The sequence below is a fragment of the Eptatretus burgeri genome, chromosome 16 (genome assembly GCF_056783735.1).
Source record: "Eptatretus burgeri isolate ZD-2024b chromosome 16, Ebu_testis_v1, whole genome shotgun sequence".
In the NCBI taxonomy this organism is placed as follows: domain Eukaryota; kingdom Metazoa; phylum Chordata; class Myxini; order Myxiniformes; family Myxinidae; genus Eptatretus; species Eptatretus burgeri.
In genome coordinates, this window is record NC_140976.1 from 25,421,904 (window position 1) to 25,435,474 (window position 13,571).

At 39.5% G+C, this 13,571-nt stretch overlaps 1 protein-coding gene and 1 pseudogene across 1 annotated transcript; both read right to left on the bottom strand.

Annotated features, from left to right (window-relative positions):
* Positions 1-1,772: 1,772 nt before the first annotated feature.
* Positions 1,773-6,355, bottom strand: LOC147010735 (uncharacterized; annotated as a pseudogene).
* A 142-nt stretch (positions 6,356-6,497) lies between these two features.
* On the bottom strand, positions 6,498-12,730 carry LOC147010736 (uncharacterized; the record flags this gene model as incomplete). Its single annotated transcript, XM_085860316.1, has 5 exons — positions 6,498-6,599; positions 10,014-10,081; positions 10,396-10,525; positions 10,634-10,853; positions 12,333-12,730. Coding segments are annotated over 5 exons (918 nt in total), but the record flags the coding sequence as incomplete, so codon positions are not given.
* Between the last annotated feature and the right edge of the window lie 841 nt (positions 12,731-13,571).

Below are 13,571 nucleotides of genomic sequence, written 5' to 3' on the forward strand. Positions count from 1 at the left end.
GTCGAACAAAAATGAATTCTTACATGAATATCACGTTCTATTATCCAATCCTATATTCATAGAAAGCACTGCTTTTTGACGGGTGATTTTAATGTTGAGGTTCTTTGTTGGAGCCAAAAGTCTTTTTATCAAGATTTCTTGGATATAATATTGGCCACTTCATTTTCTCCGATATAGTCAGACTAACAAGAGTAGCTGAACAATCAGCCACGTTGATTGATATATAATAGTTTATCCATTTCCTGAAGCAGGAATTGCCTCATCAAAAATTGACATTATGGACTTCTTTCCAGTATTGGCAAAATACCTGATTTACTCTGTTGCACGAAACTTACTTCCAGAAAATTAACTCATAAGTTGACTTCCGAAAATATTAGTAGATTAAAAGAAAATCTAAGTGTAATTGATTGGTGTGAAGTCTTAGTTATGCAAGATAGTAATAAATCTTTTTATAAGCTTTTGGAAATGTTCATTCAGATTTTTGATGAAATCATCCCTTTGTAGACATTGAAATCCTCTAATTATAAGAAGATTCCAAGATCTCCATGGACCACCAAATCCTTATTGAGAGCAATAAATAACAAAAAATAGTTTGGATGATAAGTATATATCTAATCCTGCTGAACAAACTCGGCTTACATCCACTAATATCCACTAATTAGTCTCACCCCAAAGGGATGCGAGACTATTGCAATGCCCCTGTCTGTGTGTGTTTGTGTGTCTTTGTGTGTGTCCGCATATATATATATATATATATATATATATATATATATATATATATATATATATATATATATATATATATATATATATATATATATATATATATATATATATATATATATATATATATATATATATTTTTTGCTTTAAAAATGCTTTTCTCTGCAACTGCTTGGCCAATTGATGCAAAACTTTACACATGGGAGAGACTCCCCATGGATAATATTTTATTGCTAACTCTGATGTCATAAGTCACATGGTATGGCAGACGTATTGGATTAAAGGAAAAAATTTGGACATAATTTTCTCTGAAACAGCTCAATGAAAAAAATTGAAACTTGGCATATGTCATCACCTCCCCATTGGGTATATAGGGTAGGGTGATAACGATGATGTCATTGGTGAAGTGGCACTCCAGCAGTAATTGGTTGAATTGAAAGTTTTATCGGAAAAATCTGAAACTTCTTGTATCTGATGTATGACCGACCGGATGTGAATGAAGATTTCATTGATTACACTCATAATCCATGCCAAGATACTATGTGACATAACAGGGTACATAATAGGATAGCACGGGTATATGGGCCATCACAGAAGTGGGCCATAATAGTTGTAGACGAGACGTATTTCTGAGAAATGTGCATCCTCGAAGCATTTTTTAGTAAAAGTTGGGAACATGACTTTAACATAATTAAGGTATGCTGAATTTGACTTGCCCTGTTCCCAAGCTGAATTTTGAGTTTTTGACCATCTAATTAGCATAAACAAAATGGCTGCCAAATTGACAATTTTGGGCACTTTCTTGGGGCAGGCACTACTATACCATTTAAATAAATGCACATTGTTCACATGTACGCATCTTAGAAATGTCCCTTGAGCAAAAGATCAAAGCTACAGGCTAATAAAATTCCTAACATGCCAAAAATCTATTATTATGCTCATGAGCTACCGCCATGACCAAAAAACTATTTTCTGCTGTAACTTTGTTACTATGTATGCAAACCTGACAAATGAGTTGTCTAGACCTACGTTTTGAGGATCAAGAAAAATGATTAAGACATATTTGAAGCATTTTAATTAATGTTTACATGGTTACCGATGTTTATTAATAAAATGTCGAAGTTAAATTTGCTAGTCTGTAATCATAAAAACTAAACAATGTTCTATCATGCTGCTACGTGAACAAATTTCAGTCAGCATAAACAGTTTTCAGGAATGCCTAACATATTTTAGGCAAATCACATTGTATTCATGCAAGGAGTCTGATCATCAACCTGTTGCTGGCATGCACACATTGATGTGCATCGTAATCCTGAATTCCGGCATGTGCAGCAGTGAGTCTTGCATTGTTTCCGACATGCACAGGCTACCATCTCGAGGCAACTGTCTGGAATGGGACTCAATGCCAACAGTATGGGTCGCAGTCCTGATTCCCCAAGTCTCCATCCCATTTCAGAGGGTGCAGGGAGCTCAGGTGTGGGGCAGTGGGAATTTCTCCATATCATCGCTTGATAGTGTACTCTCATCAAATGGAAACGGAGCGCATCACTTGTTGGGGCCATGGCTTCTGACTTCCCCGTCTTGGAGAACAATAAATGCCGTGCTGCATCAACAGAGTCTGTTGTGTGTACATTGTATATTCTGCAGACAAACGTTTCTGAACATTTGCTGGTTTCCTCTTTGAGTTCACTAATGCCCAAGTTCTTTAGCAATTCATGGTGCTCTTCAAAGACCTTCCATGATGAACGTTTGGTGTGATTTACGATGTAGGAGGTGGTGTCACACCCAGTCAATGCGTGATATGCTAGCAAGGATGCTGCTGAGCCTCTTGGTAGTTTGTTGAAAACTGCATCAATGGGTACATACCGCCGTTTCTTAGATGTGCCCGACATCATCCAGAGATGCTCGCATTGCATATGTCAAAAGTGGGATACCAGAAGCAGGAGAACATCAGTGTCCCTGGAAGACACACCTCTATTAAACTGGCTGTGGACGGCATGCAGCACCAATCTTGTGTCCGCTTCTTCATGTGTGGATTTCAGAGGTGTCAAATCAAGTTGTACCTTTTGATGACTTCACCTCGAGTTCCTCTCTAAATCCCCCGGCAACTACAATTTCTTTATCCTTAGGCGCCTGCGAACACAGTTCCTCAGACAAGAAATGTGCTAGATCTGCTTTATTATAATCAGCTAGTGACATAAAATTTGACCAGTTCTTTGGAAGAGGTACATCACGACCTTCCACAGGCCTTCTGATTAGCCGTGCTGCTTTACTGCACCGCATTCTGGTTGTACCCTTGATTGTTTCTTCCCTGTATCTGTCGAACACAATATCAATTCTTTGATATTTGGAACCTGCTTTCAGCACAGTTTTCATGTACGTGTTGGCCAGATCTCCAAAGGTTACAGCATCATCAAGCTTTCCAAGAGCTACTACCAATGCTTGTCCATCAATGATAAGGCAAGTTGACGTGTCATGAATTTGAATTGTCTCAGGACAGTCTATGTCTTCTGTTATCACGTTGGCAAGTCACGACTTGTTTCCAGTGTGTAGTGTACCATTCATTTTGGCAAGGGATACAGGGACCGGAAGAAGCTCATGTTGGAGTACAGATGGCAAATGAACTGGCCGACCCGCCTCATAGGAAGTAATTGGATGTCGGATGACATTTCTGTCTGTCTTCAGAACAATTTTCTTGTCTTTGTCCTTTGTGTGTTTAACCACATCGTATAAAGTGGCAAATGTTGGGGCATTATTCCTGCACAGATGGTCATGGATTGAAACATGTGGCTTATCACATTGCTCAGCCACGATCAACCTGTCCTGAACAAATTTCTTGACTTCTTCTTGTCCAAGCTCCTTCGCACGTAGTAATGATTCTTGAATTGACTCTGTTGCTAGGTCTTTCGTAACAAGGTTTTGCAACGTACCTGGATGTGATACAGATGAGAACACACTGAATCCCTGGAAAGTGGAAAGTAAACAATTCTCGTCATCATTGTCTCTCGTTTGTCGTGATTTGGTTGCTTCGTTGTGAAGGTCTGTACTCCCACAGTGGAGACTGTACATTCCATGGGTTTGTTCTGCTATGTGAGATCTCAGGTTAACGGAGAGTGTCCACCTACACAGAGCTGATGTCGTCTTGGTGATACCAATGATACCACCTCCTTTCTTGCTTGTGCCATTTATCCATTCCATGGCCTGGTCAGGATCTACTTGGCTGAACTTGTGAGCAGATCTCCTGATGCCAAAATTGCCTCTTTGGAACTCTGTTAAAACAGGTTCTGGAAGATTATGCATCTCCACTAGATACACTGGACCCCATCATGCATAGTTCAGTTGGTCATACCGCTTGATGTCAGGCAACATCAGACTGAAAGAGTAAAGATGGATATCCCAGATGCCATCACGCTGAGCTCGAGCGTATTGCAGAAGTATAGCGACCATGTCCATATATTGCCACCAGAAGCTGAAGTTCACATCATCAGATCTACTCTCAACAAAATCATCCAGGAGCTTCCTGAACTTTTCCTGATCCAGAAATGTTATCAGTTCTGGAATCTTCTGTGGGTCGTCATCAGAAGCCATCCTGGAAATGCAAGCATGGTAGTCCTCGTCCACCTCTGCAACAAAGGAGAGAAGGCTTGGCATCAGGAGATGCCACAGAGCTTGCAAAGTCAGTTTGTGTGCCCTCATAGCTTTGTTGTATGCCTTTCCTGCCAGAACAAGTTCTACAGCGCCTTGCCCGAGCAGTCCACTCTCCATCCATACTTCAGCTTGTCCGGAACCATTAATATAATCTCCTATGACCTTGAGGAAGTTCATCGATACGTGAAGGCCACCTCGGCGAGGTATTAACTTATCCTGGTATTCTGGAACAGACCACTTTAGCTCCATAAGTCTGCAGTGCAGCGCTTGGTTGACTGTGAGGACTGTATGTTCCTGTCCAAAATGTGAAGATATTGCCATGCAACTCTTCACGGCGGTATTCAAAGTATCCAACTCATGAGCGGGAGCAAGGATTATAGGCAAATATCTTAATGCTTGCTGTCTGTCTGTTCTGGTTCCTCTGATGGCAATGACTGATTGAATAGTGTCCAAGAAGGTTTTATCTCTGAATTTTGATGGCGCAAGAAGAAAGCTAGGTCTGTAGCTTTTGCTTGTCTTGCATACTCATTGTCCTCCTCAGATTCGCCGAAGCAGGCTTCGTCGACGGGTGCTGTGAATACTGGCTTGCATTTTCCACGAGTTATACTGACAGGATGCAGCTCCTCCAGGCCATTTGGCACAATCAAAGTATGTCTTGTGGATAGCTCGAGATTTTAAGAGAAGCATCAGTTGTTTGGCCTCGTTGCCATGCTGCCATTTGAGTTGCATGGAAGGTATTCTTTCCATCAAGTGTTTCATCAAGGATGTCAATGTTATCGCAGGTGTAGTGGATGAATTTATTTGCCTCAATGTTTGGTGGAATGATGGCATCAGTTGCTTTGTCCAATGATTTGAGAGTGCCCTCAGCCAAGGAAGTGTCTACTTGCAACACCTGTTCGTAACTCAGGCAATGCCCTGCCTTGTTGAACAATCGTACTCGGTCTTTTGACCACATAGCTTAATGAAGAGGACTTGCAAGACCAACATGTTTTGGAGTCCATTTTTTGCCACCACTGACGCAGTCGACAAGATCTTGTGCCACACTCAGAACTCTGCTCCTGACTTGTTCTTCATTGTTCCCAGGGCTATCATCTTCAAGGGATGCCTGGCCACCGACGATCAGTCTCGGTAGCATATATAAACTCTTGGGAATGCATGCTATGGCATCTTCTTCACTGACAGAGAACCCTTTGTGTCCTGGAGTTTCCATCATGTCTCCACGGACTTTCATAGCTACATGAACAAGTGTAAGGAAAATCTTATCCTGGGGCTCATATTTCGGAAAGGCTAACTTTTCCTCACTCTCCTCTGTGTCTGCTTTCATCTGCAAAACTGCTGTTGGCTGGTACTTAGTGGGAATCAATACGGTTTTTCGTTCTGATATACAACTGTCAAGATGTGAGGAAAGAAATTGAAAATATCCCCAAGCTGTGACTGCAACTTTTCCTTTAATGTTCCTCTTCTGCTTTGATAGGACGGCTGAATCATGGTTGAAGATTCCTCAGCTAGCTCCTTATACCTTTCCCATACATCATCCAGAAGAATCACATGTCCTTTGTCAGCTGATTGATGGAGCTCTTGGCAAAGCCATATCATAGCAAAGGTCAGTATTTGCTGACTCCTGCTTTATTTTGGAGGTAGACCTGTTAAATGTGCTAAGACAAGGCAGATGATATTTGGCTTCAGCTGCAATTAGGTCAATCACTCCTGCCAGTCAAAGGCCAACTTTGTAGTCAAGATGTGAGGCTTGAATTATTTGATCACTCATTTGCTTAGTCATGACGGAGATCAGTCGTGCCTTCTTATTTGCAGTTTGACAGAAAATGCAAAGGCTCCAGTTGACTGGCTGCACACCTTTTCGCAATGAACCTCTGTTACCACCTGAAACACCTGAACTGCAACCTGCTCCCTCTGTTGAATACTCTGTGTGAGTCCTCTGAAGACGTTCTATTTTACTCTTGTCCGTGAAGTGGGCATAGCACATTCTGTGCCACACAAGAGATACGGCTGTGGCAGAATCTATTGCATTCTCAAGACGATCAATTAAGTCTATATTTTTGGAGTCCCTCAGCTTCTTTCTGCTACAGGCTGCATTTCTGAGTGTTGTGAATCCATGTTCAGTTGCTTCACTCAGGTTGTTTTCTGGCTTTATGCATTTGGCAGAAAATGCACAGGCTGTAGTCTACAGGTGACGGCCTCTTCAAGCTAATCACGGGATCCATTGTCGCCTGCAAACAAGAATGAATCATTAGTATAGGCCTACACAAGCCCTTAACAACTTAACAGTTAATTTAACAACTTAACAGTTGTTCACAAGTAAAATAGATTAGCATTTGGCTGGTATAGTAGTGCCTGTCTCAAGAAAGTGCCCAAAATTGTCAATTTGGCAGCCATTTTGTTTATGCTAATTAGATGGTCAAAAACTCAAAATTCAGCTTGGGAACAGGCCTAGTCGAATTCAGCATACCTTAATTTTGTTAAAAAGTCATGTTCCCAACTTTTACTAAAAAAAAAATAAAAAAACTACTAAAAAAAAGGCTTCTTGAGCCTTATACAGGGCCCTTTTCAAGAAATAATTCTAGTCAATAGCATGTTCAGTTAACAATGGTATTTCTGTTCAGAATGAACATGCGAGGCAAGACTATGTACTCTACGAGTACTGTTCTAGTTATGAAAAAATATACTTACAAGTCTTTTAAGAAATGTGAAAAAGAGATTATTTCTCCAGGAAGATAAATGACAATAAAAATGATATTAATGGCACTTGGAAAATTATAAATGGCATGATGACTAAGAGTGAGAAAGATACTTTAGTGAGGAAGGCAACTTAATATAAATAATAATCAAGTTGAGGATAAAAGTGCTTTTGTTGAATATTTTAATGATTATTTTGTGGATATTGGACATAATTTAGCCAGGAGGATTCCCGTTGAGATAGAAGTTTTATCGATTTTTAAACAATCCCAATTAGTTATTTCTTTTCCCAACTCATGCAGGAGAGATTATGGATCTTGTAAATCATTTTAAAAATAAAAAGAATGCAGGTCATGATGGAATGAATAATATATTCGTTAAAAATATACTTCCTGAAATTATAGTTCCTTTGACACATATTCAATTTATTGCTTGCCTCTGGAGTTGTACCTGAGAAAATGACAATCTCTAAAATTGTTCCTGTATAAAAAAAAGACTCTCAAGAGGTTTGCAATTACCACCCAATTTCCTTGTTAACAACCTTCTCCAAAAATTATTGAAAAAAAAACATATACATCTTCTTCTTCTTCTTCTTTCGGCTGCTCCCGTTAGGGGTTGCCACAGCGGATCATCCGTATGATCCGCATAGTGATTTTGCACATGTTTTACGCCGGATGCCCTTCCTGACGCAACCCTGGTCGCCTCTTACGACACAGGGATATGGTACACCTATTTTAACCGGGGTATACACCGGCCCAGTACACTGGTACTCATTTCGCCGACCTCGGAAGGATGGCAGGCTGAGTCAACCCCCTGGTGTATTAATTCAGTGTATTATGAAAAAATATATATATATATATATATATATATATATATATATATATATATATATATTCGAGTGATTAATTTTCTGAATGAATCTGATACCCTGTGTAATTCACAAATTAGTTTCTGGGAGAAACATAGCACCACTCATGCTTCTTTGCATTCATAAATAAGATTGTAAATGCCATTGTTTATCATTCCCACAAAGTTAGTATTTTCCTTGACTTCTCCAAGGCATTTGATGACATCGACCATAATATTATCTTGCATAAATCATCATACTATGGAATTCGAGGAAAGGCTTTGGAGTGGTTTTGAGAATTTCCTGACAAATATAAAACAGTTTGTCGTTTTAAATAATTATGAATCAAGCCAGACACTGGTCACATGTGGTGACATGCAGGGCTCTATATTAGGGCCTCTATTATTCATAATTTATATTAATGACGAACAAATTCTTTGATGTGTTGTCTTTCATTTTGTTTGCCGATGACTCAAATCTCGTATTTTCTCATCCAGGTCCACATATTTTACTTGAAACAGTCAGTGTTCAAGCGGAACATGTTTTTGATTGGATTCTGGCGAGTGAGCTCTCACTGAATTTAAATAAAACCCACTACATGGTTTTTTCATCCCACAATTTCTATGCTTCCGGGACCCCATTTTTATTAACCAAACAGATTCATGCAAAGCAGTAAACACCACATTTCATGGTGTTTTAATTGATGATAAGTTGTAGTGGACAATGCATGTGAATAATTTATGCAAGAAAATTTTGAGAAGTGCCAGCATCGAAACATATAAAAACGAAAAGCACGGTCCGTCCATGAAGCCATGTGACTATATGTCTATTAACTATATATTGTTTGAACGTTGGTTGCAGACTGCACGTACATCTATAAACTACATAATATTGGAATGTTCCTTTCACATTGAAGCTGTATGACTATATGTCTATTAATTACGTACTGTTGGAACATCAGTTGCACCCTGACTTCACACACGTATGTCTGTTAACTATGTGCTTTTGGAATGTACCTTTCGACCCTTTAGTATGCTGAAACCCCTTCGACCGTTGAAGACCCTTTAAGACCCCACAGACCCAGGTATCCTAAAAGTCCCCTGAGGACCCAAAAGACCCCAAAAACCAAAAGTACCCCAAATAACCCAAAAGACCCAAAACACCCTGAAGACACAAAATACCCAAAAGATCCTGAAGACAAAGAAGACCCAAAAGACCCTGAAGACCCAAAGACCCAAATGGAGCTGAACACCATTTTGACCTGTTACATTCGAGACCATTTAGACCACTTGGACCTTTTTATATTGATAATAAATTTCAAATAAATACAATATCACCGAAATTGAAAATAAATTTGTACAAAACAAATTTTTGCATTATGATTGGTGTTTATCATGACAACACAGCAATCTGTGACATCAATCTCTGCAACGATGTGGGAGAGGCAAGTGTAGTGAGCCGATCCACATGAGTTATCAATAAATTCAAATATTTTTTCCCCCCCCAAAAAATTAATTCTTGCATTATATTCCACTCTGATCTTGTCTCAGCTGAATTATTGTTTACCTGCTTGGGGCAATTTCTTAGTTGCAGATAGATAAGATATTATTGATTCATAATGAGCATTGAGATTTATTTTTAAATTTAGGTTATCAATCTCATACAAACTATTTATTGCTTGCATATAAATTCTCAAACATAAATTAATTATACTTCTTTCATTTGGGAACATATGTTCAAGCAAGAGAGAAAATAATTACAAACTAGCTTTGTGCAATTATACATATGTATATATATATATATATATATATATATATATATATATATATATATATATATATATATATATATATATATATATATATATATTTCTTCTTCTTTCGGCTGCTCCCGTTCGGGGTCGCCACAGCGGATCATCCGTATGATCCGTATAGTGATTTGGCATATATATATATATATATATATATATATATATATATATATATATATATATATATATATATATATATATATATATATATATAAACATGCATGTACACACACAAACATACACATATATAAACACGCATGTACACACACACACACACACACACACACACACACACACACACACACACACACACACACACACACACACACACATATATATAAACACGCACGTACACACATGTATATAAACATGCACATACACACACACGTATATAAACACATGCATAAACACACACACACACACACATATATGAACACACATGCATATACACACGTATATAAACAAGCATGCATGTACACACACGGATATAAACACGCATGCACGTACACACACACACACGTATATAGACACGCATGCATATACACACACACGTACATAAACACGCATGCATATAAACACACGTATATAAACACGCATGCATACACACACACACACACACGTATACAAACACGCATGCATATACACACACACACGTATATAGACACGCATGCATATACACACACACACACACACACACACACACACACGTATACAAACACGCATGCATACACACACACACACGTATATAGACACGCATGCATATACACACACACGTATATAAACACGCATGCATATAAACACACGTATATAAACACGCATGCATATACACACACACACACACACACACACACACACACACACGTATACAAACACGCATGCATATACACACGTATCTAAACACACACACATATATAAACACACATGCATATACACACACACATGCATATACACACACACATATATATAAACACGCATGCATATACACACACACATATAAACACACATGCATATACACACACGCATATATAAACACGCATGCATATACACACACACATATATAAACATGCATGCATATACACACACACACATATATAAACACACATGCATATACACACACACATATATAAACACGCATGCATATACACACACACATATATAAACACACATGCATATACACACACGCATATATAAACACGCATGCATATACACACACACACATATATAAACATGCATGCATATACACACATGCATATACGCACACACATATATGAACACGCATGCACGTACACACACACTTATATATACACACACGTATATAAACACGCATGCACGTACACACACACGTATATAGACACGCATGCATATACACACACACGTATATAAACACACATGCATATACACACACATATAAACACACATGCATGTACACACACGTATATAAACACGCATGCACGTACACACACGTATATAGACACGCATACATATACACACACGTACATAAACACGCATGCATAAAAACACACGTATATAGACACGCATGCATATACACACACACGTACATAAACACGCATGCATATAAACACACGTATATAAACACGCATGCATATACACACACACACGTATACAAACACGCATGCATATATACACACACACGTATACCAACATGCATGCATATACACACATGTATCTAAACACACACACACATATATAAACACACATGCATATACACACACACATATATAAACACGCATGCATATACACACACACACACACACACACACACACACATATATAAACACACATGCATATACACACACGCATATATAAACACGCATGCATATACACATACACATATATATGAACACGCATGCACGTACACACACACGTATATATACACACACGTATATAAACATGCATGCACGTACACACACGTATATAGACACGCATGCATATACACACGTACATAAACACACATGTATATACACACACATATATAAACACATGCACGTACACACACACTTATATATACACACACGTATATAAACACACATGCACGTACACACACGTATATAGACACGCATGCATATACACACACACGTACATAAACAGTAAACACGCATGCATATACACACACATATATAAAGACGCATGCACGTACACACACCCACACACACGTGCACACACAAACTCACACACACATACACACACATACACATATATAAACACGCACGTACACACGCACATACACACGTATATAAACATGCATCGACACACATATATAAACACGCACATACACACGTATATAAACATGCATTGACACACATACACATATATAAACACACATGCACGTACACACATGCATGCACGTGCACACATGTATATAAACACGCATGCACATACACACTTATATAAACACGCATGCATATATACAGATACACACATGTATAAAAATAAAAACGCATGCACGTACACACACATACACACGTGTATAAACATGCACACACACACATAAACATGCACACATATGTGCACACACGCAAACACATGCACACACACAAAAGCATACACACAAACATGTATCCCTGCACACAAAAATGCACACGCACACAAACACACAAGCATGCACACACATACAGAAACACATACACAAACATGCAGACACACACACACACACACACACACACACACACACACACACACACACACACGTACACAGACACACACATGCACACAAACGCGTACACAAACACACATGTGCACACAGACACACAGACACAGACACGGACACACAAACACACACGCACACAAACACGCACACAAACACGTACACAAACACGTACACATACACACATGCACACACACTCACACTCACACACACACAGACACACAAACACACACACACACAAACACACACACACACACACACACACACACACACACACGTACACAGACACACATGCACACACACTCACACTCACACACACACACACAGACACACAAACACACACGCACACCTGCTGCTGGACAGAGATCCAAATGGTGAAGCATTAAGTGAATTTATCTCACGATACCCCCGATGATTTTCCGCCGCCTCAATACATTCTGGTTCTGTGCCAAGTGGGAAAGGCAAAGTAACCTTCATGGTTTCATGGCAAGAGCATCGGGTTCCTGTGGCTTGTGCTCAGTGAGGTCCGTTCCCCCAAAGATCCCGCAGGGAAAGTGTCCGGCGTACAAATTCGAGTACGGGTGACCGACACTCAGGATGGCCGCTCCAGCCTTCGGGCCCCCGGTTCGTGAGATCAAATCTTCTGACCGCAGCACGTCAAGCAGCTGATCAAATAGCCCGGATTAAGTTGTCCAAATATTTGCATGCTGCTTGGAATCGGAGCAACGCGCGAGCAATCGAGCCCCCGTCACACACGTCTCCTGAGTCACCAAACACTCGCCCCAAGCCCGATCTTGAATGTCTGGGTTCATTCCAGGTTGCGGCATTTAGCGCTTGTTGTGCCGGGCTGTGACAGTTTAGTGGCTTCCCATGCCAAGGTAACATTGTTCATGACATGCAATATCATGCTCCTGTTTGGGTGTCACGTCTGTGTTTTTATTGCTATCTCAATGTTTGTGTGATCACGAAATCACATTGCTATCCGTCGTCTGTTCAGTCTCCGGATCCACTGAACTAGTTATGTCAGTTTACTCTCGTACGGCAGTAGCTACATGTAAAGGATCTGGATGTCTCAGCATGGGATAAGGCTCCATTGTGATTCAATGGATCATGATTCTTGGATTGCGACAAACTAATGACAGAATCAGAACCTCTTTCGTTAACCTTGTACATGATCTCCGTCT